The sequence below is a fragment of the Brachionichthys hirsutus genome, unplaced genomic scaffold, assembly GCF_040956055.1.
Source record: "Brachionichthys hirsutus isolate HB-005 unplaced genomic scaffold, CSIRO-AGI_Bhir_v1 contig_655, whole genome shotgun sequence".
NCBI classification, from domain to species: domain Eukaryota; kingdom Metazoa; phylum Chordata; class Actinopteri; order Lophiiformes; family Brachionichthyidae; genus Brachionichthys; species Brachionichthys hirsutus.
Window position 1 is genome coordinate 28,517 of NW_027180605.1, and position 25,315 is coordinate 53,831.

General features: G+C 49.4%; 1 protein-coding gene across 1 annotated transcript; it reads left to right on the forward strand.

Moving 5' to 3' along the window:
• Positions 1-2,446: 2,446 nt before the first annotated feature.
• Positions 2,447-24,608, forward strand: LOC137916166 (dynein axonemal heavy chain 12-like). Its single transcript, XM_068759249.1, has 71 exons — positions 2,447-2,484; positions 2,778-2,889; positions 3,112-3,305; positions 3,669-3,827; positions 4,093-4,285; positions 4,366-4,554; positions 4,639-4,792; positions 4,880-4,971; positions 5,064-5,242; positions 5,339-5,474; positions 5,568-5,693; positions 5,777-5,911; positions 6,142-6,335; positions 6,420-6,606; positions 6,707-6,892; positions 7,019-7,219; positions 7,368-7,562; positions 7,645-7,766; positions 7,859-7,994; positions 8,080-8,226; positions 9,859-9,978; positions 10,124-10,282; positions 10,361-10,531; positions 10,601-10,753; positions 10,857-11,096; positions 11,190-11,435; positions 11,567-11,686; positions 11,765-11,874; positions 12,020-12,203; positions 12,321-12,461; positions 12,539-12,622; positions 12,724-12,912; positions 13,030-13,149; positions 13,263-13,451; positions 13,529-13,680; positions 13,819-13,957; positions 14,060-14,226; positions 14,898-15,153; positions 15,245-15,541; positions 15,713-15,891; positions 16,138-16,330; positions 16,450-16,611; positions 16,719-16,913; positions 17,103-17,236; positions 17,322-17,484; positions 17,568-17,648; positions 17,765-17,944; positions 18,043-18,174; positions 18,284-18,377; positions 18,468-18,604; positions 18,702-18,943; positions 19,032-19,179; positions 19,280-19,425; positions 19,542-19,756; positions 19,835-20,027; positions 20,116-20,305; positions 20,413-20,585; positions 20,682-20,822; positions 20,942-21,100; positions 21,179-21,474; positions 21,565-21,821; positions 21,929-22,069; positions 22,172-22,309; positions 22,397-22,630; positions 22,728-22,916; positions 23,168-23,271; positions 23,356-23,560; positions 23,660-23,797; positions 23,875-23,966; positions 24,049-24,116; positions 24,216-24,608. Exons 1-71 carry the CDS (start codon positions 2,447-2,449, stop codon positions 24,407-24,409), a joined length of 11,625 nt encoding a protein of 3,874 aa, XP_068615350.1. The 3' UTR covers positions 24,410-24,608.
• The last annotated feature ends 707 nt before the right edge of the window (positions 24,609-25,315 follow it).

The window sequence follows — 25,315 nt, forward strand, 5'->3', positions numbered from 1 at the left end:
AACAGGAAGACAGGCCGAGGGTCAGCACGTCTGAAGCCGAGCAGTAGAGCCTCCACGAGAAGCAGATCGATCTACTCTGCTGATCCTGGATCTGCTTGTACAAACACGCTAGCTTATGTAACGTGTATGGATTGCAGGCTGGTGGCGGTGATGCAGGACAGTAGTCTGACAGCGTCTACTCGTTGCATTTATTCTGGTCAGAACAACAGAAAAACATAAATGTAAATCTGCACAGCTGCATGTCCAAATCTCCAACATGACACGCAATTCTCTGTACAAAGAGGCAAAATACAAATTGTCTTCATGTGATCGTATAGTATAAAACGAATATCAAGGCGCCACAAACCACACAAATATGTACAGGATTTATTTTGTTCGAAATTCTAAGAGGCTCAATTCTGACACTTAGCATAGATACAAAGAACAGCGTAAACAAGCCTTTTCATATTTAATCATCCACTAGTGAAATCTAGTAAACACACAAGCACAGACATGCATTTATCACTGTGTGTGTGTGTGTGTGTGTTACCTGATGCTAGGTGAGCAGAGCAGTCCAAATAATAAGAGCAGAAGACCCAGCAGCATCAGGAGGACGCTGCGCTGGATCCGGGACAGCTTCTTCCGTTTCTGTAGTTAAACACAGCAGACAAACAAAGAGGCAGCTTGCTGCGCCGAACGCAAACCACACAACGCCCCCCCGTCTAAAGCAACGAGTCCGGCTCAGGCAGTGGCTCGGTGGCTCGGGCCCTGGGCGGGGAAGCGGCTCGAGTCCCAGCTCTGCTGACTGGAGAGGGGCCAGTCTGCATCCAGAGCACTGCCGAGGCGCCCTTGAGCAAGGCGCTATACGCACACGCGAATGGTTCAAGATGACGATAACGTTGTGCTTTTGGTGAATCCTGAACGATGCCGGCGCTGATCCGAGAAACACGCAGGACTTCCGATCCATTTAAAAAATAAAACGTGTTGATCGTTTGATGAAATCATTTATTCAACTCTATGTAGTAGCTCAAAAGGCATGTAGTAAAAACACACTGGTTGGTTTTGCGTTTAATAAACAGTGTTATTACGTAGCAGCATTATTGACGATAAAGGCACCCTCTACACACACAATGGTTCGTTCCAGGCGCCGTGGTGCATCTTGGGAGATTGTGTGGTGACGTCACGCAGCCCCCCGCCCCCCTGTGCTCCTCATAGCGAGGAGAGTCATTCGCGTCCAGACTTCAGACAGAGCAGTCGCTTAAGGAGGACGTGCTGAGGTACGTTACACGATCCGGTAGATTCTACCTCCGTTAAGAGCGCCGGTAATTCTCGGTTTTATTCTGTTCTGTTCTATTCTATTCTATTCTAACATCTGCTGAAGCCACCGGACGATTGGGTTGAAGCATTTGAGGAGATAAATCTGGATTCAGCGGTACCGAGTCCAGATGATGTCATTCAGTTGGTGTCAGTTACTGTCCGGTACTCTCATTTCAGCTACTTGTTAGCTATGCTAATGCTATTTTAGACCGAGTTCTGTGTGTATTTGCCATAAACGGAGATCACGTTTGTATATTTCATTAGTTAGATTCACGAACTTTGGGTGAACTCGGTGAGTCGAGCGGTCCGACGGTTCAACGTTCGCCGGTGGGACACCGTGTTTATTACCCCACGTTCACACGACGCACTGTGGAAGCAGCTTTACGCACGGACGCACTTCGGGAAAGTTGTGGAAAAAAGGAACGTTTATTCTTGTTTATTCAACCTATTTATCGCGTACAAAAGCAACCCAACCGGTGGATCCCAACGACACCCGTTACTCGCTGATCCGTTATTCCCACAATGCATTGTGGGTAATGCGGTTCCTGTCACCGTACTCTCCGGGTTGCCAGCTTGGGAGGTTGTGCGGTGACGTCACATACCCCCCCCCCCCCCCCCCCCCGCCCCCCTGTGGTCCATCATACTGTTGGAACATGGAAATAACTTTCCTACCTTACAAAAATACGCAAAGCAAATCAACAACAGCTTCAATTCTTGAGCTTCTGATCCTGATGTAATAAATTCAACCTTTCTGGAATTCTACAGGATCAAAACGTTGTCGCCTTTCTTTTTTTCTGCAGTTTGAAAGAAGTTTGAAAGAATCTAAGACATGGAGCGGAACACGGAAGACCAACTTGAACGTGGGCGACGCAGCAGCAGTTTGACCGGCCGGCAGAGCATACGTCCACGTGAAAGCGTTGCAGCACCGTACGTTCTCCTTCATTCATTCATTCATTCATTCATCTTCTCAACCGTTCTGCCTGTTACCGGGTCCGTGGCTCGTGCTGCAGCCGGTCCCATCAGTCAACGGGTGAGAGGCGGGGCACACCCCGGACGTGGTGCCAGATCGTCGCAGGGCCGCACACACACACAGACAGTCGTTCACACACACACATGCGCAATTTCAGGATGTCACCTCCTTCACAATATCATGAGGGAAAGCATCGCTGTACATCAAGGCCAACACCGGTAAGTAACTAAGTGGACCTGACGCTCCTCTTCAAAGCACCTGGAGCTTTTTGTTTCGTGTGAAGGATTATCGCTACAAAATTCACCATGCAATAAAATTCCCCATTAAATGTTCGTTGTGTGAAAATCATTTCATGAACAAAACAACTTTTGAAGCTGCTTCTCTAACATCTGGGAAACGTCGGTCCACGTTGGGCGACCTGTGGTTCCTACGGTTCCATCCGGATACGGGCGGCTGAAACTGTGGCGTGCAAAGTTCCTCCTGCGTGACGTTTTGTTTCCTCCTTGGTCAGTGGCTACGAGAGCGGATCGGCCTCACAGCCGGACGGAGCAGCCGCCCAGTGGATCGATCGGGACACGCCCCCGGCCTTCCCTCTGGCAGTGATACCGAAGCCTCCAGGACTGGTGAGACGTTTGTTTCCACTGAGTCTCCGCCTCAATAAAAGGTCTGCAGGATGTGATGTTTTATTTAATTGTTTTCGGTATCATTGCTTCACAGGAAACGCTTCTGAACAGACAGCGCTGGGTAGGTTTTGTTTTTAAATTCTGAAATATGTACAAATATAAGTACAAAGAAAATTCAAGGATGAAACCGAAGCCTATTTTGAGTTTCGGTTCCATTGCCAGGCCCTCCGTAAGCTGAGGGAGAACGCAGGGAAACGGGACATTGCGCCCCCCTCCAAAGACTCGCTGGAGCGCATCGACGCTCGAGTCGGTTTGGACATGACGAAGACAAGTGCGACAAGGAAATTACTTCAGGAGCTCCACGCGGAAATAACGGACGACAATGTGAAAACGCTCAGGGAGCACACAGGTGTCCGGCTTGTTGTTGCTTAGATACCGTATGTCAGTACATCGACTGCAGATCAACCGGTTCTCACCGGGTCGTGTTTTCCTCCTGCAGTGAATCGTATAATAAAAGCAGAGGGAGAAGGTCCTTCAGGAGCGACGAGCGTTAAAGAGTGAGTGTCGGATGAGGAAAGGACCGATCCATCTATCGGGAAACAAACAAAACATGACAAAAAGACCGTTGTTAAAAAAACCAACGCCCAAGCGTTTGTAAAAAGCTGAATATCAGATCTGATAATTGGTCAATAGGATCCTGTAATTGACACAAAGGACGGATGAAAAACTAGCACGTGTACATTTACTAAACTGAACACTTTCATGCCGATCTTTTTCAGGGGTCTTGATTTCTCCCGGTGTTGGAACCAAGGTTTTGTAGAGAACCGCGAGCGACTTGACGACACTCTGAGCATCACTCATCCGGTAATGCAGATTATCCTGGAGCTGTGTTACCGGAACCTTTCCGCGCTGGTGCTGGTGGACCTCTCCGGCTGCAGGTACGGATAGATATGCTGCATGTAACGCTCTCGGGGCCCTCGGGGCCCCAGCCTGACCCAAACCTCATTGGCTGTTCCACCTTGCAGCTTGTGCTGCCGGACAATGTTCAGTTGACAGCGATGCATCACCTGCTAAATGGAGTAATGTCTCGTGTGCCAAATTGTTGCATTGAAACTTTCCATGGAGTTGCTGCAGCTGAGAAGACGCTTTCTAGCAGCGCAGACAAGGGCCCGTTCAACAGCTTCTATCTTGTGTTGCTAACAGGTCTGCAGGCCCGCTGGACCACCAAAGCCTGCAGGACAAAATCAACGTGGGCTGTAAGAGGACAGAGGACAATCTTCTCCAAACCTGGTTGGAGCCAATCCTCCTCCAATTGAAGAAGAAAAGCATCTATTACATGAAAGAACCAGAAAAGATCTCCCTGTTTAGATGCGCATCTGTCCTCGTGTCAAATCAGGTGAGAGGAAACCGACTTTGTGTTGAATTGAATCTGGACTCAAAAAGCCGATGATGACGCGGTGTCTTTTTGTCTTGTAGTTGAAAGCCCTGCTGAAGAAATGCACCGATGAGTTTGTCGAGCTGTTCCACCCACGCAATCAGCACCTCATGCCTCTGATCAGCGTGTCTCTGACACTCAACGGTGCAACATTACAGATGTCCCCCACAGTAGCGGAGCTGGAAGCGTCTGTGTCGGCCATGCTGGACTGTGTCACCAACACGCTGCAGGTGGGTTCAAGGCATTTATTGAACCCTCGCTTGGAAATACTCGCTCACGCTGGTTTTTATATTTTCACGTCTCCTGGTTTACAGAAGGTTCCGAACTTCCAGTCCACTTTGGGACGAGCTCAAATGTCGTTTGTGGATGCTAAGGTGCCAGAGGAGGTACTCTGTTCGGCCCACGAGACTTTAAAGACACGTGTGTGCGAGAATCTAGAGGAACCCGTCAAGCATCTCCAGACCTTTGGTGGGATGTCCTGCTATTCAGTCGTTTCCAGCCCTCCTCCCGCTGACTTTTGTTCAAAATATGCTGAGCTGTTCTTTCATTTTCAAGTTGACAAGTTTGCCTGGCTGGTGGACGGATCGGCACGAGCTCGGGTGGAGGCGTTTGTAGCTGAGCAGCGTTGTCTTGACGACTACGCCAAGGTGAGCAAACATCGTTTGTGCTGTCGATCTTCCAGTTCGTTTCCAGCTTTGCCGTTTGAAGAACAAATATGGAGTTTCACTCCTTTCCACAGGAAGTGGAGTGGTTCATGGTGCTGGCAGAGGACATCATGAGCCTCCCCGTGAGAGCCCACTTTACAATGGTGCAGCTGGAATGCCAGGAACTCAAGGAGGAGTTGGCCGCCAAAGCCAGAAGCTACGCCTGCATCATAATAGAGAAACTCGCCGCCGTCCACCGGGAGGAAAACATCCAGTCAGTCTCTTCTTGTAACATTCTGGAGCAAAACGTTTTCTCCTGTAGTTCCGTTTGCAAATGTTTCTCCAAACCCGTTTTTGTGTCTGTGCAAAGGATCTGCTCTGAATTTGAGAGCATCAGGGACCGGTTACTGAAACCCCCAGAGAGCATCCAGGAGATGTCTGAGACCATCCAGTTCACCAAAGAGGTTCAGGAAGACCGGCTCGGAGAACTCCAGCAACAGATTGAGGTCAGGATTGATCCGGAGTTCTAGGAATAAATGCATGTTCACTTCAGCGCTCTTGAATCGGTGCCAATAGCACACTTTGATTTGCCGTTGCAGAAAGTCCACTGTCGCCTGCTTTACCTCCTCGATCATCACTCCTTTGCCAGAGAGGATCTAAAGCTCAATTCGGTTGTTACTCTTTGGCCACAGAAGATGCCGGCGATCTTTAAACGTGCTGACGAGGTAACGCCTCTCACGCTTCTTGGAAACAGCTGATTGAGTTATTCTTTGAAGACCTGTCTGAGGACGCCGTCTGTGTTCTGCAGATTATTCTGAAGGGCAAGGAAAAAGGGGAAAAGGAGATGGTTGATAGGAGAAAAAGATTAAAGATCGACTTTGAAGTGTTGAGTGGCAGCTTCCAGGAGTTCCAGGAATACTCTGAGATGCACCGTGTTGATGAGGTGAGGCACACATGTCCCTCATGTTTAGCTGAACTACATGTAGCGACATGTGGCTGCGTTAGCATGCTTAGTGCTGCAGTCTGGAACACTGGATGCTGCTCATCTGAGCTTCACATGGGATGGATACGTGTCCTTGAATCATTTTCATGGTCAACATGCCTTTAAGTTACTTGTCAAGTAGTGATGAACATAAAATAATACCAAGTTGTCTTTCATGTCCTCTTGAGCAGTATCTGAAGAATATCCGAGCCGTTCTCAAGCAACTGAAGGAGGCTGCGCACGTCATCGTCACCGTTAACAAAGAGGAGGCCTTCTTTGCACAAGACCAGTCGTCCTACCCTCAAATGGAGGAACTCAGGAAGAGTGTGGAGCCTTACGAGCAGCTCTTCTCGTTGGTGCAGCAGTGGCAGCAGACGGAGAGCAGGTCAAGAGTCCCTTTGGTGAAGTCCTTGTTGAGGTCAAAGCCTTGGCTTGGGATGACAAACCACGTCTCTCTCTTTGTGAATAGATGGATGGACGGTCCCCTCCATGAACAGAGCAGTGAGTACTTTGACTCTGATGTGGAGATGGAGCGTTCTTTGTTCAAGGTGCAGAAGTTTTTCCAAAAGAAGCCACCAGCCGCGGAACAACCGACGCTGCAAAGCCCTGCAACGGTTCTGTCCGCCACAGTGTTGAAGATGATCGCGAGCTTCAAGGTGCTGGAGCTGACTTGAACGGGGCATGCTGGGAAAGTCTTGCAGTGCTCATTTGTTGAAGCTAAGCCTGTGTATGGGGTGAATGTGTTTGTGTTTGCAGGTGCATCGACCTGTGCTGATGGCGTTGTGTAACCCAGCCATCAGACCTCGCCACCGGGAGCAGATGTCGGCGCTGATAGGAGCGGACCTGACTCCTGAGACCGGTGTTACTGCACGGACTCTCCTCCAGCTGAATCTGAATCCTCATCTGGACCAGCTGGAGTCCATCAGTACTCATGCCAGTAAAGTAAGAGCTGCTGAATTTCTATCTTTGGTTTGCTTTTCCTTTGTGGCGTTTGACAACGTGTAACTTCAATACAAAATAGATTTGTTGAACACCATGTCCCTCCCTTCTCTGTCTGGCTCACTAAAGGAGTTTGCCCTGGAGACCAAGCTGCGAGCCATGAAGGACGATCTGGTCGCTCTGTCTTTCCCCAACAAACTGTACAGAGAGACCGGTGTTCACATCTTGCACAGCGTTGAGGATCTGCAGGCCACGCTGGAAGACCACATAGTGAAGAGTCAGAGCATGATGGGGACGGCGCTGACTAAAGAGTTTGGCATTCAGATCAAGGTGATCGATCAAGCCTTTTGAGCATTGACTCGTTTCATCTGAATAAAGAACTGCTCAGCTTGCATGGATGTGATCCGGTTAAAGGAAGGAGATTTAGAGTCTGCCGACGCCCAGCGTTGCAGAGCTTTAACGTATCGTGTCATTTCAGCAATGGGAGGAGCAATTAATTCACATCCAGGATGTCACCGAAGAATGGCTGAAGGTGCAGTCTCGGTGGGTTTACTTGGAATCCATCTTCTCCTCGGAAGACATCATGCAACAGATTCCAGAAGAAGGACGACTCTTCAAAATCGTCGACGCCACCTGGAGAGATATCATGGGCCGCTGCGCGAGGGATTCCCGGGTAATTTAGAAAGAAAGCAGCAGCCGTTATTGTAAAAGCTCCCCTCTGAAGGAACATTTCTGTAACCGATCTGGAATTGTAGGTGTTAGAGGTGACCGCTCAGCCTGATTTACTGGAGAAACTGCAATCCTCGAACCATCAGCTGGACACCATCGATAAAGGCCTGAATGTCTATCTGGAAAAGAAACGGCTCAGTTTTCCAAGGTAAAGAAAATCCTCATTTTGTTTTGTTCCTATCAGAATATATAGGATTCCATTGAAGAGATTCTGATACTGGCTGCTAACATTCTCACCAGATTCTTCTTCTTGTCCAATGACGAAATGCTTGAAATCCTTTCTGAGACCAAAGACCCCACCCGAGTACAGCCCCACCTGAAGAAGTGCTTTGAGGGTATTTCCAAACTGGACTTCCTGCCTGACTTGGAGATCCAGGTACGGCGGTCGGGCATCTTGTCAGGGTTCCACGGGCCCGCTTGTTAAAGGGCGTGTTTCGGGTTGCATGCTGTGCTTTTTGCAGGGCATGTACAGCAGTGAGGGAGAGCACATCCAGCTGGTTGAGAACATCTCCACCGCTGCAGCCGGGGGGGCCGTAGAGAAGTGGCTGGTGGAGTTGGAGTCTGGGATGATTCGCAGCGTCAGAAACGAAATAGGCCGATCCATCGAGGTGAGAGGGCTGTTTCCAGCACCGAGCTTTGTCGTCTGATGATGATGAATAAATTTATTAGATGGAATGTTAGAGTACAGGTACAGTCAAACAGTAGCATGTATTACAGTACAGTAGTCCCTCGATATAATGCGGTTCATCTTCCGCTGCTTCGCGGAGTTTTAATTCAATTTTTCAGATTTTATTTTTTGCACTTGAACGCGCCTTGAAACGGCGCAAGGACGAAGAGGCGCGGTCGGAGGAACTGTGAAATACGCGCGAGTTGCTATTAATAACTTGTGTCATTAAAATTAAATTTGTTATTTCTAAAAGCTATCATGTTTATTTGTTAAGCGTTTGTTTAATAGCGCTCTTATTCTCTGTGTAAAAAGAGGCTTTTATTTTGTAGGAGCATAAACGTTATGTCCCTTATGGGTATTGTTTCTTCCTGTTGATTTATGTAGCCGCGCCGCGCTGCTGTGCTAAGCTATCCAATAAAGCAGCATGAGAGGCTAAAGACAGCACGAGTAGAATATTTGTTCTTCTGCACTCCAAGCGGCTCTTTCCTCGACCTGCACGCCTTAACATTATTAACAGGAAAACGTTTACTGTACGTACTATATATTTATATTTCTCAAACAAATGTTTACTTCTGAAAACAGGTTTTGATCTTTGGTTTCATTCTATAATACTGAAACAATCTATTTAGATTAATGCCTGCCTGTTAAACGTGTATAAAGTGTGTGGTGAGGGGTTTTACAGCCTTAAAACATTTATGTACATGTATAATAATTGAAAAAAAATAAAGATGACTACATTGCGGATTTCACTTATTGCGGGTTGTTTTTGGAACGTAACCCCCGCGGAAAATGAGGGACTACTGTACAAGTACAGTCAAACATCCTGTCTAAGAGGAGCATTTCTAAAAAGCCCTTGCGGTCTTGTTTCCGTTGAAAGTCCTTCGTACATAAATCATCGACATTTAACAATACAAATAAAACTAATATTAAATTACTAACTTGCTGCAAAATAACAATAAAATAAAAATAAATTAATCCAGATATAAAATAACAATAAGTTCTACATAAATTACACCACAGATGCAAAATTACAATAAATTAAAAATTAAAAAGATACATAGTATGTATAACATAGGTGGACAAAAAAAGGCGGGGGGGGTTGATCCGGAGAGAGTCGTGATGACTATCTCCGTCTCTGCCCCCCTGAAAGGTGAATTTTTAGGGCCGTTTTGAAGGAGGCCAAAGAGGTGCATGTTTTGAGGGCAGGAGTCAAACAGTTCCACCCTTAGGGGGCAGTATTGTAAAAAGATGATTTACCCATGTTAGTCCTATAGGAGGGGGTAATCAGGTTGTTGTTTGAGCTCCCTCTAGTGTTGTGGCTGTGGGTGTCACTAAATCTGTGGAGGTGTTCCATCAGGTATGCAGGGATTGAGGGGACTGAGGGCAGAGCTGCATTGACTATTTTAAATGCCAATCCCATTTTGAGCTGTTTAACCCTGTCTTCTACCCTGAGCCATTTTAGGCTAGCAAAATGTCCAGGAAGATGCCTTCGTGCTGTGTATGGATCCGGTGCGGGACAATGTGAGGTTGGGGGGTTCTCCGTGTGAACGTTTCTCTGTCATTGTGTTTGCAGGCCTACACTAATACTTCACGGATCAACTGGGTCAAGGAGTGGCCTGGACAGGTGGTCCTCTGCACCTCCCAGATCTACTGGACTCGGGAAGTTGAGGAAGCCATCAAAGGAGGCACTAAAGTAGGCTTTCACAATGTCATCTTCAGCTCTGGCTTATTTGCTGCAGCGACGTCTCACTCCTGTCCGGTTGGCTGGAATTTGAGATCACCAGTTTCCCCTTTGTCTGAAACGGGAACAAGAGTAATTGGCTTTTTGTTCTCTGCAGGGTTTAAAGAAATATTACAAGAAACTCCGGAATCAGCTGAGCGACATTGTGGAGCTGGTGAGAGGGGATCTGCCCAAACAAACCCGGATCACTTTGGGAGCGCTGATCACCATCGACGTCCATGCCAGGGACGTGGTCGCAGAGCTGCTTCAGAACGGTGCTTCAGATTGGGCCACAAGTCCATTTAACAGCAGGACTCAAAGACTTGGTGGGATAACGAGTGTCCTTTTTACAGAGGTGTCGAGCCAAAACGACTTCCAGTGGCTGTCCCAGCTCCGCTACTACTGGTGCTCAGACAATGTCCGGGTCCGAATCATAAGTTGCGATGTGAAATATGCTTACGAATACTTGGGAAACTCCCCCCGTTTGGTCATCACTCCTCTGACTGACAGATGCTACAGAACTCTGGTAAAACGGCTAACGAGCAGCCTGCGTGAATATTGGCACTTCTCACCTCACAAATAATGTTTGTCTCAGGTTGGTGCCTTTTCCCTCAATCTGGGCGGGGCACCTGAGGGTCCGGCAGGAACAGGAAAGACCGAGACCACCAAGGATCTGGCCAAAGCTCTGGCAGTGCAGTGCGTCGTCTTCAACTGCTCTGACGGCCTGGACTACATCGCTATGAGCAAGGTGATGCCAGTTGCAAATGTAGATTCCACGTTTGTAATCCTAGCAGCGCGGCTTCAAATGCCAGGACGTCGCGCTGACGTGTCTCTGCTGCAATCTGTTCCAGTTCTTCAAAGGCCTGGCTTCGACTGGCGCATGGGCGTGCTTTGACGAGTTCAATCGCATTGAGCTGGAGGTGCTCTCTGTGGTGGCCCAGCAGATCCTCTGCATCCAAAGGGCCGTTGAGCTGCATGCAGAGAAGTTTGACTTTGAAGGGACCCAGCTTACGCTCAATCCCAACTGCTTTGTGTCCATCACCATGAATCCTGGCTATGCAGGACGTTCTGAGCTCCCAGACAACCTCAAGGTGTTGCGTTGCACGTTCTCCCATTTATTTCAATGCAACGCACACATCATCAAGAAACCTCTAAGTCACGTTTTCTGTCGCCTCTCTTTGCAGGCGTTGTTCCGGACGGTGGCCATGATGGTGCCCAACTACGCACTGATTGCAGAGGTTTCTCTATATTCGAGTGGCTTCCTGCATGCCAAGCCGCTCTCGGTGAAGATCGTAACAACCTACCGGCTGTGTTCCGAGCAGCTCTCATCCCAGTTCCATTACGATTACGGGATGAGGGCTGTCAAAGCTGTGCTTGTTGCTGCTGGAAACCTGAAGCTCAAGTTCCCTGAAGAGGATGAGGACATACTGGTAATGGTCTGATAGTTATGCAGTACTAGTATACAGAGCGTATACTCCTTGCTTTTATCCCGGAGTCGAGGCCTGCCACGTGATTGACACCTTTGGACCCTTCCGTGTCTTCTGCTTGTTGTCGTGTCCAGGTCTTGAGGTCCATAAAAGATGTGAATAAGCCCAAGTTTCTGTCCCACGATATTCCACTGTTTGACGGAATCATCCGCGACGTGTTCCCCGGCGTCACCCTCCCTGAGGCTGACTATAAGGTCAGATGCGTTGCTGTAATTAACTCTTCCTGAGTCTTAGCCTGTCCAGTGTGATCAATGTGTTTGTGTCGCTGGCAGCGGTTCCGGGAGGCCGCTGAACATTGCTGCAAATCAAAGAATCTCCAACTTACAGACACGTTCTGGGAGAAGTTGATCCAGACCTACGAGATGATGATTGTCAGGCACGGGTGCGTTGTTCTTTAACGTGTTCCTCTGTCGTGATGTTTCACGTTGGCGTGTTTCCGTGTCATCCAGTACGTCACTGTCTGGAAGAGTCTTCACGGGGCTCTTCCGAATGTGCTGCTGCATGGAGATGTTCTCTGTGTTCCTCAGTTTCATGTTGGTTGGAGGGCCCATCGCTGGGAAGACCCAAGTGCTGCGAGTTCTAGCCGACACTCTGAATTTCATGAGCGAACGTGGCTATGGAAACGAGCGGAAGGTCCGCTACACGACCGTGAACCCCAAATCCATTACCATGGGACAGCTGTTTGGAGAGTTCGACGCCGTTTCCCATGAGGTCCGGCTGTGGTTGCATCTTGTGGAAGTTCTTCTGAAGTTCTGTAGATTTCTACACGGAGCAGCCGGCCACCCGTTCGCCCTCTCACTCTTGCCCCTTTGTGTTTGCCCTTGTTAGTGGTCTGATGGGATTGTGGCCAGCGCATTCAGGAAATTTGCCTCGGACGAGTCGCCGGACCGTAAATGGTTGGTGTTTGATGGGCCCATCGACACGCTGTGGATCGAGAGCCTGAACACAGTGCTGGACGACAACAAGAAGGTGCAGAACACTCAGTGCTGCTGCTTTTCCCTGGTTTCACTCTTGAGTAAACTTCCTGCATTGCTCTCACTCCCCAGCTGTGCTTGATGAATGGAGAGATCATCCAGATGCCCGATGAGATGAGTCTGATCTTCGAGGTGGACGACCTGTCCCGGGCCTCGGTAGGTCCTTCTCGGCATGACGTTACTGGCTAAATTTGAATCGAGAGGGAGTGACTGATCTGTTCTTAGTTCCGTGACATGTTCTCATTCTCCCGCTGCAGCCTGCCACAGTCAGCCGCTGTGGGATGATCTTCATGGAACCGTCTCAGTTGGGCTTGGATCCCTTGTTCCTCTCCTGGTTGAACACCCTTCCTGACGCTCTCCGGGAGCCGGAGTCCCGCTCTTTGCTGACGGGCCTCTTCTCGTGGCTCGTACCGCCGGCCGTCCTGTTCCTACGCACGTCTTGCACGGTGAGTGACCCGAGGCCTCCGAAAGGCCCGACGGACACCTGCTGAATGTGCTGGATTCACATTATGTGCATTATTACGTATGACTGTCTTCACGCTTCATTTTGATTCTGTGGACAGGAAGTTGTCGCCACGACTGACTCCAACACTGTTCTGTCCTTGTGTCGCCTGTTTGAAATGGTCCTCGCCGAACCTTTGAAGTCAAATCCTGAGGAAAAAGTGATTCGGATCTGGATCATGGTAGAAAACAACAAGTCCTTTTACTGAATATTCTGCTCTCGTCTTACTGTGAACTTCCGGGACGTTTGCAGTTCGGAGTTCAGCATGTCTGTGTATTCCGACCCGTTTCCCAGGCAGCCTTTGCCTACGCCCTGGTTTGGTCCATCGGTGGCAGCTGCGACTCAAACAGCAGAGAGAAGTTTAGTTCGTTCGTGAGGAAACTTTTGTCGGGAGAATCAGCGGAGCATCCGGTCCCTCAAACCGTGGGGAGATGGGCGTGTCCCCTGGACGAGGAAGGCCTGGTCTACGACTACTTCTACAAGGTATTGTGTGAGACCGCGACTTCTCAGGATGTCGCATTTGTCAGAATCGGCTCATCCCATTTGAATCTCTTGTCCAGTTTGACGGCGCCGGCAGCTGGGTTCACTGGAGCAGCGAGGTTGAGAACGTCGACCCTGACAGCATCACTACTAAGCCTGAAGACGTCATTGTCCCCACCGTGGACACGGCTCGCTACACCTACCTGATGGACCACTTCGTCAGCCACGGACGGTACGGATTGTTTCACTGCTAGCTCTGATTTTAGGAATGACGCTTCTCACTCTGTCCCAGCACGGATTGACTTACATTTAACAGAAAGCTATTTTCTCTGCGAAGCCTTTGTTCTTTATATATTTCTTATCTGCTTAGACCTCTTCTGCTGGTTGGTCCTACTGGCACCGGGAAGTCCGTCTACATCAAGGAGAAGCTGATGAACAAACTGGATAAAGACCGCTATCTACCTTCCTTCATTAACTTTTCAGCTCGCACAACTGCCAACCAAACGCAGGTGTGCATGCAGGAAACAGTCGGGTGCTGGTTTGACCTGCAGGTGTGGAACGATCCAAACGAGCAGGAGGTGTTTTAGTCATTCGACTTTATCCTCTCCCAGGATCTCATCGTTTCCAAGTTGGATAAGCGGAGGAAGGGAGTGTTTGGCCCTCCCATTGGAAAGAAGTGCGTCATCTTTGTGGATGACGTGAACATGCCCGCGTCGGAGGTGTTTGGGGCGCAGCCCCCCGTGGAGCTCCTCCGGCAGCTTCTGGACCACGGCCACTGGTACGGCTGGTCTGCTGTTACGATGAGAGAGAGCGAACGGCATGATGTCACGATGAAAGGGCGAGAGAATGACATGATGTCACAATGAAAGGGCGAGAGAATGACATGATGTCACGATGAAAGAGCGAGAGAATGACATGATGTTACAATGAAAGGGCGAGAGAATGACATGATGTCACGATGAAAGAGCGAGAGAATGACATGATGTTACAATGAAAGGGCGAGAGAATGACATGATGTCACGATGAAAGAGCGAGAGAATGACATGATGTCACGATGAAAGGGCGAGAGAATGACATGATGTCACGATGAAAGGGCGAGAGAATGACATGATGTCACGATGAAAGGGCGAGAGAATGACATGATGTCACGATGAAAGGGCGAGAGAATGACATGATGTCACGATGAAAGAGCGAGAGAACGACATGATGAAAGGGCGAGAGAACGACATGATGAAAGGGCGAGAGAATGACATGATGTCACGATGAAAGAGCGAGAGAATGACATGATGAAAGGGCGAGAGAACGACATGATGAAAGGGCGAGAGAATGACATGATGTCACGATGAAAGGGCGAGAGAACGACATGATGAAAGGGCGAGAGAACGACATGTCACCAGACGAGAGAAAACGCTGGTTGTAAACACGCTAATGTTCTCTTCTGATCGGCAGGTTCGACGTGGCTGACACTTCCCAGATCAACCTTGTTGACCTGCAGCTCATCGCAGCTATGGGGCCCCCTGGTGGCGGGAGGAATGCCGTGCCGGCGCGCTTCCTGAGGCACTTCAACGTTATCAGCATTAACCCCTTCAGTGACGGCACCATGGTTCACATTTTCTCCACCTTGATGAGATTGTCTCTCACCAAAAATGGATTCCCCGATGAATATTTCACTGTTGGAGACCAAATAGTGAACGCCACAATGGAGGTCAGAGCTCAGCACGAATAAGTTGGGGGGGGGGGGGGGGTCTTAGTTTCTCTAATGCTTTGACTATTTGCTTATCTTTTCTTTGCCAAAGGTGTATAAGAAAGCCATGCTGAAGCTGCTTCCCACTCCAGCCAAGTCTCATTACACCTTCAACCTTCGGGACTTCTCCCGCGTCATCCAGGGCTGCATGCTGCTCAGGAGAGGGGCCCTGGACAGCAAGCAGACAATGATCCGCTTGTTTGTTCATGAGGTCTTCCGTGTTTACTATGACCGACTGGTGGACGACAAAGATCGGGAGTGGATGTACCAGCTGATGCAGAGCGTCGTCCAAGATCACTTCCAAGAGTCCTTTGACCATGTGTTTGATCACCTGAAAGAAGGCAGTGAGGTCAGCTGAGATTCATTGTCATAATATACTAGTAGAGGACTGAAGTATTGACTTGTATATTTGCTACTGGTATATTAAAACACCCACAAATACATTTGTGCTGCACAAATGGAAAACATGCACACATGAACCATAGAAGGAAATATTCATTGTCTGTGTTTCCACACTCAGCTGGTTGAGGAAGACATGAAGAACCTTATGTTTGGTGACTTCATGAACCCTGACCTGGAGCAGGAAGAGCGCTTGTATGCTGAGGTGTCCTCCATAAAAAGCTTTTCTGACGTAGCGCAATCGAGTCTGGAGGAATACAACCGGATGAACAAGAAGGCCATGAACCTCGTCATCTTCCGGCAAGCAGAGTCCGGTTCATGCTGTCCATGGCAATATGTACTCTGATCGTTTACTGGAAGCTCTAACTTGGTGCAAAGGACGTGTGATGCTGAATACTAGCGCTAGAGCTAATATTATAATGTACACTCGGTGCATTTAGACGTTTAAACAGACAATCCAGTTCCGTGTGTAGCAGCCAGTTAATAAAATGTTTGTCCCATCATGGCTCAATTAGCAGGGTAAATGGTGTGTGCTTTATGATACAGCTACGTCCTGGAGCACCTGTGCAGGATCAGCCGCGTCTTGAAGCAGCCGAGAGGCAACGCTCTCCTGGTGGGGGTCGGCGGGAGCGGGCGGCAGTCCGTTACCCGTCTGGCTGCCTTCATGTCCAACATGAGCACTTTTCAGCCTGAGATCTCTCAGAGCTACGGCCTGGCTGAGTGGCGAGACGACCTTAAGGTCAGCGCCACGGTTGTGATGTCTGTCCTTTATCTGATATGTTACTGCATTACTTTCCATTTATGCATTTGTGAATTCATGTTGAACAAACCTGGCTCCTCCTTTTCCAAATCCTTCAGATGCACCTGAAAAATGCTGGCCTGAAAGGTCAGAAGATGGTGCTTCTGATCACTGACACGCAGATCAAAGATGAGGCGTTCCTCGAGGACGTGGACAGCATTCTGAACGCGGGGGAGGTGCCCAATCTGTTCGACAAAGATGAGAAGCAAGAGATCATGGATGTAGGTGGTCGCAGCAGTTCCGTCGCTGCACAAGGAATCCTTTCTAGTATGAAAGTCGCGTTGACTGACTGTTTCATGCTACCTTTGCTGCATCTCTCGGTCTCCAGGCATTGCGTCCCGTCGCCCAGGCGGCCAATCCCCATTTGGAGATGAGTGCTTTAGCGCTGTTTGCCTTCTTCGTTGCACGCTGCAGAGAGAACTTGCACATTGTCGTGGCCTTTAGTCCCATTGGAGACACCTTCCGGCAGCGCCTGCGCCAGTTTCCCTCTCTGATCAACTGCTGCACTGTGGACTGGTTCCAGGTACTGGATTGGGATTAGGATTGGGATGTAATCACTTGTTCATATTTAAAAAGCTACAAAGTGTAATCTCCACGGCATTTCAGATCGTCTCTGAAGCTGTCTCTGCGGTGTGTCTCGATGTGTGCGGCAGACAGACCGTCCTGCCTTTGGTCACCTTCTCTCTATCCCATCTCCTCCTTCCTCTGACAGCCGTGGCCCGAGGAAGCCCTGGGGCGAGTAGCCAGCTCTTTCCTGCATTCTCTGGAGATGGCGGATGATGAGCGGCAGGATGTCATCACCATCTGCAAGGCGTTCCACACCTCCGTCATAGAGCTCTCAGACAGGTGGGATCTCTGCTGAGTGATATCTGAAGCTTTTAGAGCAGAGGATGTTTCTGGCATCTTCCTCACACTGTCTGTTGTGCTGCAGAGCTCTCGTTGAACGCGGCAGCCATCATTATGTGACGCCCACATCATACCTGGAGCTGATCGAAACGTTCCGCCAGTTACTCACTCGGAGAAGGGAGACGATCACCAAAGCTCGACAGAGGTACCTCGGTGGCCTGGCAAAGATCGCTTCCACTGAAGCACAGGTAGATTTTGTGCCGCTTCTACTGGAGTTGCAGTTGTTTTTTTACTGTCAGAATGTTCAGTATGCGTTTGTATTTCTATACAGGTCACCACCATGGAGCAAACGCTTCAGATCAAGAAGCCAAAGCTGGAAGAGGCACGAAAAGAAATCGGCAAAATAGCAGAGGTGAAAAAAAGTGCATCTTCATCCTGCATCATCATCATCATCAAACCTTGAGGATACAGATCTAACCAGTAGATCTGAACATACTGAATATATCTCTTCAATGTGATGCCTTACAGAAAGTGGAGAAGGAGACAAAAGAGGTCGAAGCCAAGCGTAAAGTTGTGCGAGCTGATGAGGAGGCAGCAACCAAAAAAGCTGAAGAGGCGGAGACTTTAAGGACTGACTGTGACAGGGAAGTGACTGTTGCCCAAAAGGAAGTGGAAAAGGCAGGCAAAGCTGCTCTGGAGAACTTGAAGGTGGGTGCTCTAGCTCCACTGCTTCAGTGCGTTGGCTTCCACTCATTCTCTCCATGGGGTAAACTGCTGAGTCAACTGATCTAAGCGTTCCGTTTCAGAGCTCTCAAATCGCCGTGGTGAAGGCCATGAAAGCTCCACCGCCAGCTGTGAAGCTGGTGATGGCAGCTGTGTGCGTGATGATGCAGAAAAGTCCAGACAAGATAAATGACCCGGAAAAGCCTGGAAAAAAGGTTGGACCAGATATAATATCTCTGTCCTCCCATGGTCTGCTCCTTATTTCTCTCCATGCATCCTGCAGCAAAGTATTGCAGTAAAGAATATATATTCTTTTCCCTCTAGATACTAGACTACTGGGGGCCAAGCAAGAAACTGCTTGGTGACACAAACTTTGCACGGAATCTGAGGGATTTCGACAAGGACAATATTCCCGTGAGTGTCCCAAGCCCCATTCCTAATTCATTATCCAGGAGTCGTGGTCGGGCTTTGCTGCAAGTAGCGCTGCTCTTTGTTTAACTTCAGGAAGCCGTGATAAAGAAGCTGATGGCAGAGTACATGAACAAGGAGGACTTTGAACCAAGTGTTGTGTCTTCATCGTCGTCTGCGGCAGCCAACCTCTGTTCATGGATCAAGACGATGGTGGAATATAACACAAAGCAGAAGGTGCAGCATTTTTTGCTCTGCAGAGCTGATCTTCTCCCGTCCGGTCCTCATGATGGAGGTACGCTTCTACAGTTACCACCAATCTCTTTGCTTTTAGGAACTGGCTCCGAAAAAAAAGAAGTGCAAAGAAGCTCAGGAAGCCGTGGCTGAGACCATGGCCCAGCTGAGTCAGAAGAAAGCGGCGTTCCAGGACGTTGAGGATCGTCTGGCTGGTCTCCAGAAAACAAAGGCGTTGAAATCCGAGGAGAAGGCCGGCCTGGAAGCGGAGACCCGTGGTTGTGAGGTCAAGTTGGCCAGAGCCGAGAAAGTAATCAAAGGTCTGGCCGGAGAGAAGGCGAGGTCAGGTTGAGCCGCGTGAAATGTTCCTCTACTCTGTGGCAAACATCAGGAGGTTGCACCACTTACTGACTGAAGCTCTTGTTTTTAGCTGGTCCAAAAGTGCAGAGGCTCTTCAGCAGACATTTTCCAACTTGACTGGAGACAGTCTGATTTCCGCCGGTGTCATTGCATACCTGGGGGGATTCACTCCTGCCTTCAGACGAGACTGCATCGAATCGTGGACCCAAATCTGCCGGGTGATTCCTCCTGCATCTTGTCTTGTTCTGTCCAACTCCTTTCATTCAGACGTCAAATCATGGACTCACCCGTGTTGTCCTTTTTCTTTGACATCTCTAGTCTAAAAATATTCCAACATCGGATTCCTTCTCTCTCAGCCGTACGCTGGGAGATCCGATTCAGATCAGGGCCTGGAACATTGCAGGTCTCCCCAGCGACGATTTCTCTGTGGACAATGGCGTCATCGTTGGTAATTCACGGAGATGGTGAGTCTGCACGGCTGAAAAACGTCTTCCGTCGGAGCCAATTTACTACGAAGGAGTCTGGTTGGATCATTCAGAGGACTGGAGACTCGTTTAAGTTCCTGTTGGTGTGCTTCTAGGCCCCTGATGATCGACCCGCAGGGGCAGGCCGGCAATTGGGTGAAGAATTCAGAGAAGGAAAACGATCTGAATGTCACGAAACCCACAGATGCACGCTTCATGAGAACACTGGAAAACTGCATTCAGTTTGGAAAGCCGTTGCTGCTGGAAAACGTCGGAGAAGAACTGGACCCCTCGCTGGAACCGTTGCTGCTCAAGCAGACCTTCAAACAAGGTGCGGTGAATCGGATGCTTCTCGCGAGAGGGCCATTAAGAGCTGGAAACGAACTACAGTCGCTCTTCTTTCATCTAGGTGGCGTGGAATGCATCAGGCTGGGGGAGAATGTGATTGAGTACGCGGCTGGTTTCCGTCTGTACATGACCACCAAGCTGAGGAACCCTCACTATCTACCGGAGGTGGCCACCAAGGTGTGCCTGCTTAATTTCATGATCACCCCAGACGGACTGGAGGACCAGCTGCTGGGGATTCTGGTCGCCCAGGAGAGGTAGCGCTCACAAGAAGCCCACATGTCCATAACTCTGCTTCTTCTTACCTGAATTGTGCAATAGTGCAAAAATGCGTCTCTCCTACAGTCCAGAAGTCGAGAAGCAGAGGAACGACGCAATCGTGCAGTCGGCTGACAATAAGAGGCAGCAAAAAGAGACCGAGGACAAGATCCTGGAGACGCTGCAGTCGACAGGAGACATCCTGGAGGATGAAAGTGCCATCAAGGTTCTGGAAGAGTCAAAGATTAAATCTGACAAGAGGGCTAAGAAAGAGGAGGTGTGGCCAATACACAGAGAGCGCCGATGTTTTCGCTAGAAAGTCCGCCTGACGATCGCTACAAGTCTGCTCTAGAGATCTCACGTCCTTCTCTGTGTCTTTTCCAGATTGCAGAGAAGACAAACGTCATCATAGCCAAGTCCAGGGATGCTTACAGACCCTTTGCCAAACTTGCGTCGGTGCTTTTCTTCAGCATTGCAGATCTGACCGCCATCGACCCGATGTACCAGTATTCTCTCGTCTGGTTCGTCAACCTCTTTAAGAGCTCCATCAAAGACAGGTGCGTGAAGGTTGCAGCTGCAGCTTCCAGTAAATGGACCTCGGAGCTGCTCGACGGTGATCTGAACCTTCCTAGTGTTTGCCTTTCATTCCTTAGTGCCAAGAGCCGGTGCCTGCAGAAGAGGCTTCGGAACCTGGAGGATGACTTCACCTATATCCTGTACTGTAATGTCTGCCGCTCTCTGTTTGAAAAGGACAAGCTCACCTTCTCGTTTCTCCTCTGCTGCAACATCCTCCTGTGGGTGTTCAAGCCAACACTGGAACTAGACATCGTTACAGTTCCATGTCAGAGTTTTGTTCTTCTACCACATGCTTATTTGGGGTGTTGTGTTCCCGTCGCCTTATTTTTCCATCCAGGTCAAAGGACGCTATCGAGTACTGCGACTTCATGTTCCTGTTAACTGGGGGGGTGGGCCTGCAGAACATGATCCCCAATCCCGATAGCAGCTGGCTCCAAGACAAGAGCTGGGATGAGATCTGTCGAGCCAGTGAACTGCCTGGGCTGCAAGGATTAAAGTAAAGAGCGACACTCACACAGAGTCGACGGTCCTGCTTGTCCTTTCAGAGCCTTTCTGACTGGTATTTACTCTGCAGGGAGGCGTTCATCAGAGACGCGAGTTGCTTCCAGCCTGTTTATGACAGCATGGAGCCGTGGAACGCTCCCCTGCCTGATCCATGGGAGGAACGACTGAATGACCTGCAGAAGATGGTGGTTCTGCGCTGTCTCCGGCCAGATAAGATGGTGCCTGCTATGACTAAGTTTGTTACCAAGCACATGGGGAAGAGGTTTGTCCAGCCTCCTACCTTTGACCTGAGCAAGAGCTACCTGGACTCCACCCCGTCCTCCCCACTCGTCTTCATGCTGTCTCCAGGAGCAGATCCCATGGCCAGTAAGTCGTCCACATCCCAACACTTGTCTGGAATGTTTAAGAATCTGGCCTCCTCTGAAAATGATTCCAGGTGAAACATTTGCTCCACAGGCTTGCTCAAATTTGCCAAATCCAAGCAGATGGTCGGCGCCAAGTTCCAGTCCATCTCCCTGGGTCAAGGGCAGGGACCCACGGCTGAGGCGATGATCACACAAGCCATTGCCAACGGTACGTGGGTCTGCTTGCAGAACTGCCACCTAGCCATTTCTTGGATGAACGCCCTGGAGGATATCTGCGACGGCCTCCCCGAAAACAAAGACCTCAAGCCCGGATTCCGACTGTGGCTAACGAGCTACCCTTCAGCCCGGGTAAACTGGCTTCACCACAACACGCGTTATTGGTCCCATTCATTTGAGCAGCAAGGCCCAGCTTTACTCTGGTTCTCACTGCTGGACAACAATCTCTCTGATTCCAGTTTCCAGTGTCCATCTTGCAGAACGGCGTCAAAATGACCAACGAGCCTCCGACCGGACTCAGACAGAACCTCCTGCAGTCTTACCTGACGGACCCGATTTCTGAGCAGACGTTCTACAGCGGATGTCCCGATAAGGAGAAAGTGAGTTCGTGTCGACGCTGTTCATGACAGGAATTTGACATTTCTGCAGCTTCTAGATGGACAATATACTGAAAGCGTCTGACTCGTGATTCCCTCCGTTAGGTTTGGGAGAAGCTCCTGTTTGGATTGTGCTTCTTTCACGCTCTGGTTCAAGAGAGGAAGACGTTTGGACCGCAGGGCTGGAATATTCCTTACGGCTTCAATCAGTCGGACCTTCATATCAGCATCAGGCAGCTGCAGGTGTTCATTCAGAGAAGACCGGTTTCTGTGTCGTGAGAGAACGAAGGCAAAGGACGTCACGATGCTGCGTGTTTTTACATGTTTCAGATGTTTGTTAATGAATACGAGGAGGTTCCCTTTGATGCCATCTCCTACCTGACTGGCGAGTGCAACTATGGCGGCCGAGTGACTGACGACTGGGATCGGCGCCTCCTGTTGACCCTCCTGGCCGACGTTTACAACAAGAACGTCATTGAGGAGCCGCTCTACCCGTTCTCCCCCAGCCGCGTGTACCACGTCCCGTCCAACTCCAGCCATGCAGGCTGCATCAAATTCATCCAGGTGAAGCCGTTTGACACGAAGCACACGAAGCGCAACACGTTCTCATTGCACTGACAATCTGATGTCGACCGAGGAGGAATCGTGTTTTGTGTTCCAGGAGCTTCCGCAGGATCAGCATCCGGAAGTGTTTGGGATGCATGAAAATGTGGACATTTCCAAGGATCTCCAGCAAACGAAGTTGCTGTTTGATTCTTTGCTGCTCACCCAAGGCCGACAAACTCAGGGAGGACAGAGCTCCGGGGCCGATGGCGCCCTCTATGACATTGTGAATGACATCATCTGTAAGGTGTGAGCTTGACTTGGCCAGGAGGGAAATCTCCCAGCACCATTGTGCGCATAATCATCTTCTCTGAGCGGAGATTTGGAAAGAGAATTGTTCGTGTAAACTCGCGACGCACTTTGAAATGTCTGGATTTAACTTGTTGCCATGAACCTCACCCGGCGCCAGTTCCTTACGGGAAACCGCGTTTGCCTTGAATATGAGCTCTAGGAGCTGCGTCGCGTGCTCAAACTGTGTTCTCTTGTTTTGTCCTCCAGCTTCCCAGTAACTTTGACACCAAGGCAGCGCTGTTGAAATACCCGGTACAGTATGAGGAGAGCATGAACACAGTGCTTGTCCAGGAGATGGAGCGCTACAACGTGTAAGGACCAGCGGATCCGCGGAGGACTTGGAATGAGACGGCACATCCCGACCTGCTCACGGGACTCGTTTTGCTCTTTCTCAGGCTGCTCAGTTTGATCCGTGAGACTTTAAAGAAGCTGCTGAAGGCCATCAAGGGTTTGGTGGTGATGGATGGAGAGCTTGAAGGCATCGCAGGAAGTTTGGCTTTGGGCAAGGTCCCAGAGGCCTGGACCAAACGCTCCTACGCCAGTCTCAAACCTTTGGGCAGCTACGTTACCGACCTTCTGGCCAGGCTGAAGTTTTTACAGGCGAGTCGGTGGAATGAAATCATTGGATGAGCAGAAACAAAGTGAACACACGGGGATATTGTTTACTCTTTGCTCTTCCTTTTTGCTCTTTCCTTGTAGGATTGGTATGACAATGGCAAACCAAATGTGTTCTGGCTGTCTGGGTTCTACTTCACCCAGGCCTTCTTAACTGGAGCGGTGCAGAACTACGCTCGGAAGTACCAGATCCCCATTGATCTGCTCGGCTTGGACTTTGAGGTTAGAAGACGAGTACTTCCTATCGCTCCAAAAGCTGTACTGATCCGCGGTTTTGTCTTTCTGATTTCTCCTTCCAGGTTCTCTCTGTGGACGAGTCGGACACAGCACCCGAGGACGGGGTCTATGTCAACGGCTTGTATCTGGAAGGAGCTCGGTGGGACAGAGAACGGTAAAGCAGCTTCTGCCTCATTCTAATAAAATTATTCAGAGACTTCGTTAGCTTTAAATGTTGTTTCTCTTTTCCACATCAGTGGAGTTCTTGTAGAGCAACGTGCCAAAGAGCTCTCCAGCAAGATGCCCATCATCTGGATAAAACCCTGTAAGCGTCAGAAAAAAACGCATTCCAGCTTCCATCGGGATTTTCTTTTGTTTAGTGCGTTTTCTTATTTTTCTGTTTCTTTTCTTCTCTCCCGTGCAGCTAAAGATGAGGGCGAGGAACCTCCTACGGACATGTACGCTTGTCCTCTGTACAAGACCAGCGAGAGGAAAGGAACCCTGTCCACCACCGGCCACTCCACCAACTTTGTCATTCCCTTGCTGCTGCCCACAAACATGCCGGCACGGCATTGGATCAAGCGCGGCGTCGCTCTGCTGCTGCAGCTCGACGACTAAATATTAATGTTTGTCTGGAGCAGAGGGGATGAAGTCTGCTAAAGCCGAGTCGGTGGGATATAAAGCCACCACACATCGCCACCTCGTGGCCGGTATACGTTACAAATCAACCGTCTCATATTATATGTGTTGAGGCCACTTTTGTTTTTTGTTCCACCAGGGTGTATTACGTAGATTTAGATGTTATATATTAAATGTATTGAAGCAATTGTACGTGGTTGTAGTCTCCAACCTGTCATAAATTTGCCAGGGCGATAGAGAGAAAGAGCTCTTCTCGTATTACGAGAACGCCACCGCTGCACATGGACGTCCGACCAGCAGGATGGCGGAAACCGAGCAGCTGCTTGGTGACAAGCAGGAGAAGGAAACCCCAAAACGCTTTTTCTTGTTTTGTGATGTATGCTCTCAGCCACTAAAAACAACACGTTTCCATGGAAACCATGCGTACAATACTCAAAATATCAAAACTGCATAGTATATTAGATATAATATGTAAATTGTGCGAGGTGAGGAAATACTGGTTTCTCCATATGTCCTTCACAAATGAACGTACGGTTCACGCAATATTTTGATTTCAAATGTTTGGAACATTTCTGGTGTTATTCCAGAAACGGCCACAGGAGGGCGAACGCGGCCGCTTCAGTGAGCGTCTGAAGTTGACAATAAGCATAAATATGCACACAACCAAATGTCTTAACGACTTGTAACCCGGCACACTTATAGATGACACATAGGGCTATAACCGAGGTGACGGACAGGTTGATGTGATTTACGGTGTAGACGTCACATGCGTGCAAAGCTTTATTTTTGCCATATCTCGGGAAGGGAAGGTCGTAGAGAGACGCGGTTGGGACCGGCGTGTTCAGCGTAGCCGAATTATGTCGGGTAGACCAGGTTTCCAAGTCT

Coding starts and splice junctions, on each gene's coding strand:
- LOC137916166 (XM_068759249.1), top strand. CDS start 2,447: ATGAGGGAAAGCATCGCTGTACATCAAGGCCAACACCG. Junction 2,485..2,777: donor GTACATCAAGGCCAACACCG/GTAAGTAACTAA, acceptor CTCCTTGGTCAG/TGGCTACGAGAGCGGATCGG. Junction 3,306..3,668: donor AGGGAGCACACAGGTGTCCG/GCTTGTTGTTGC, acceptor GATCTTTTTCAG/GGGTCTTGATTTCTCCCGGT.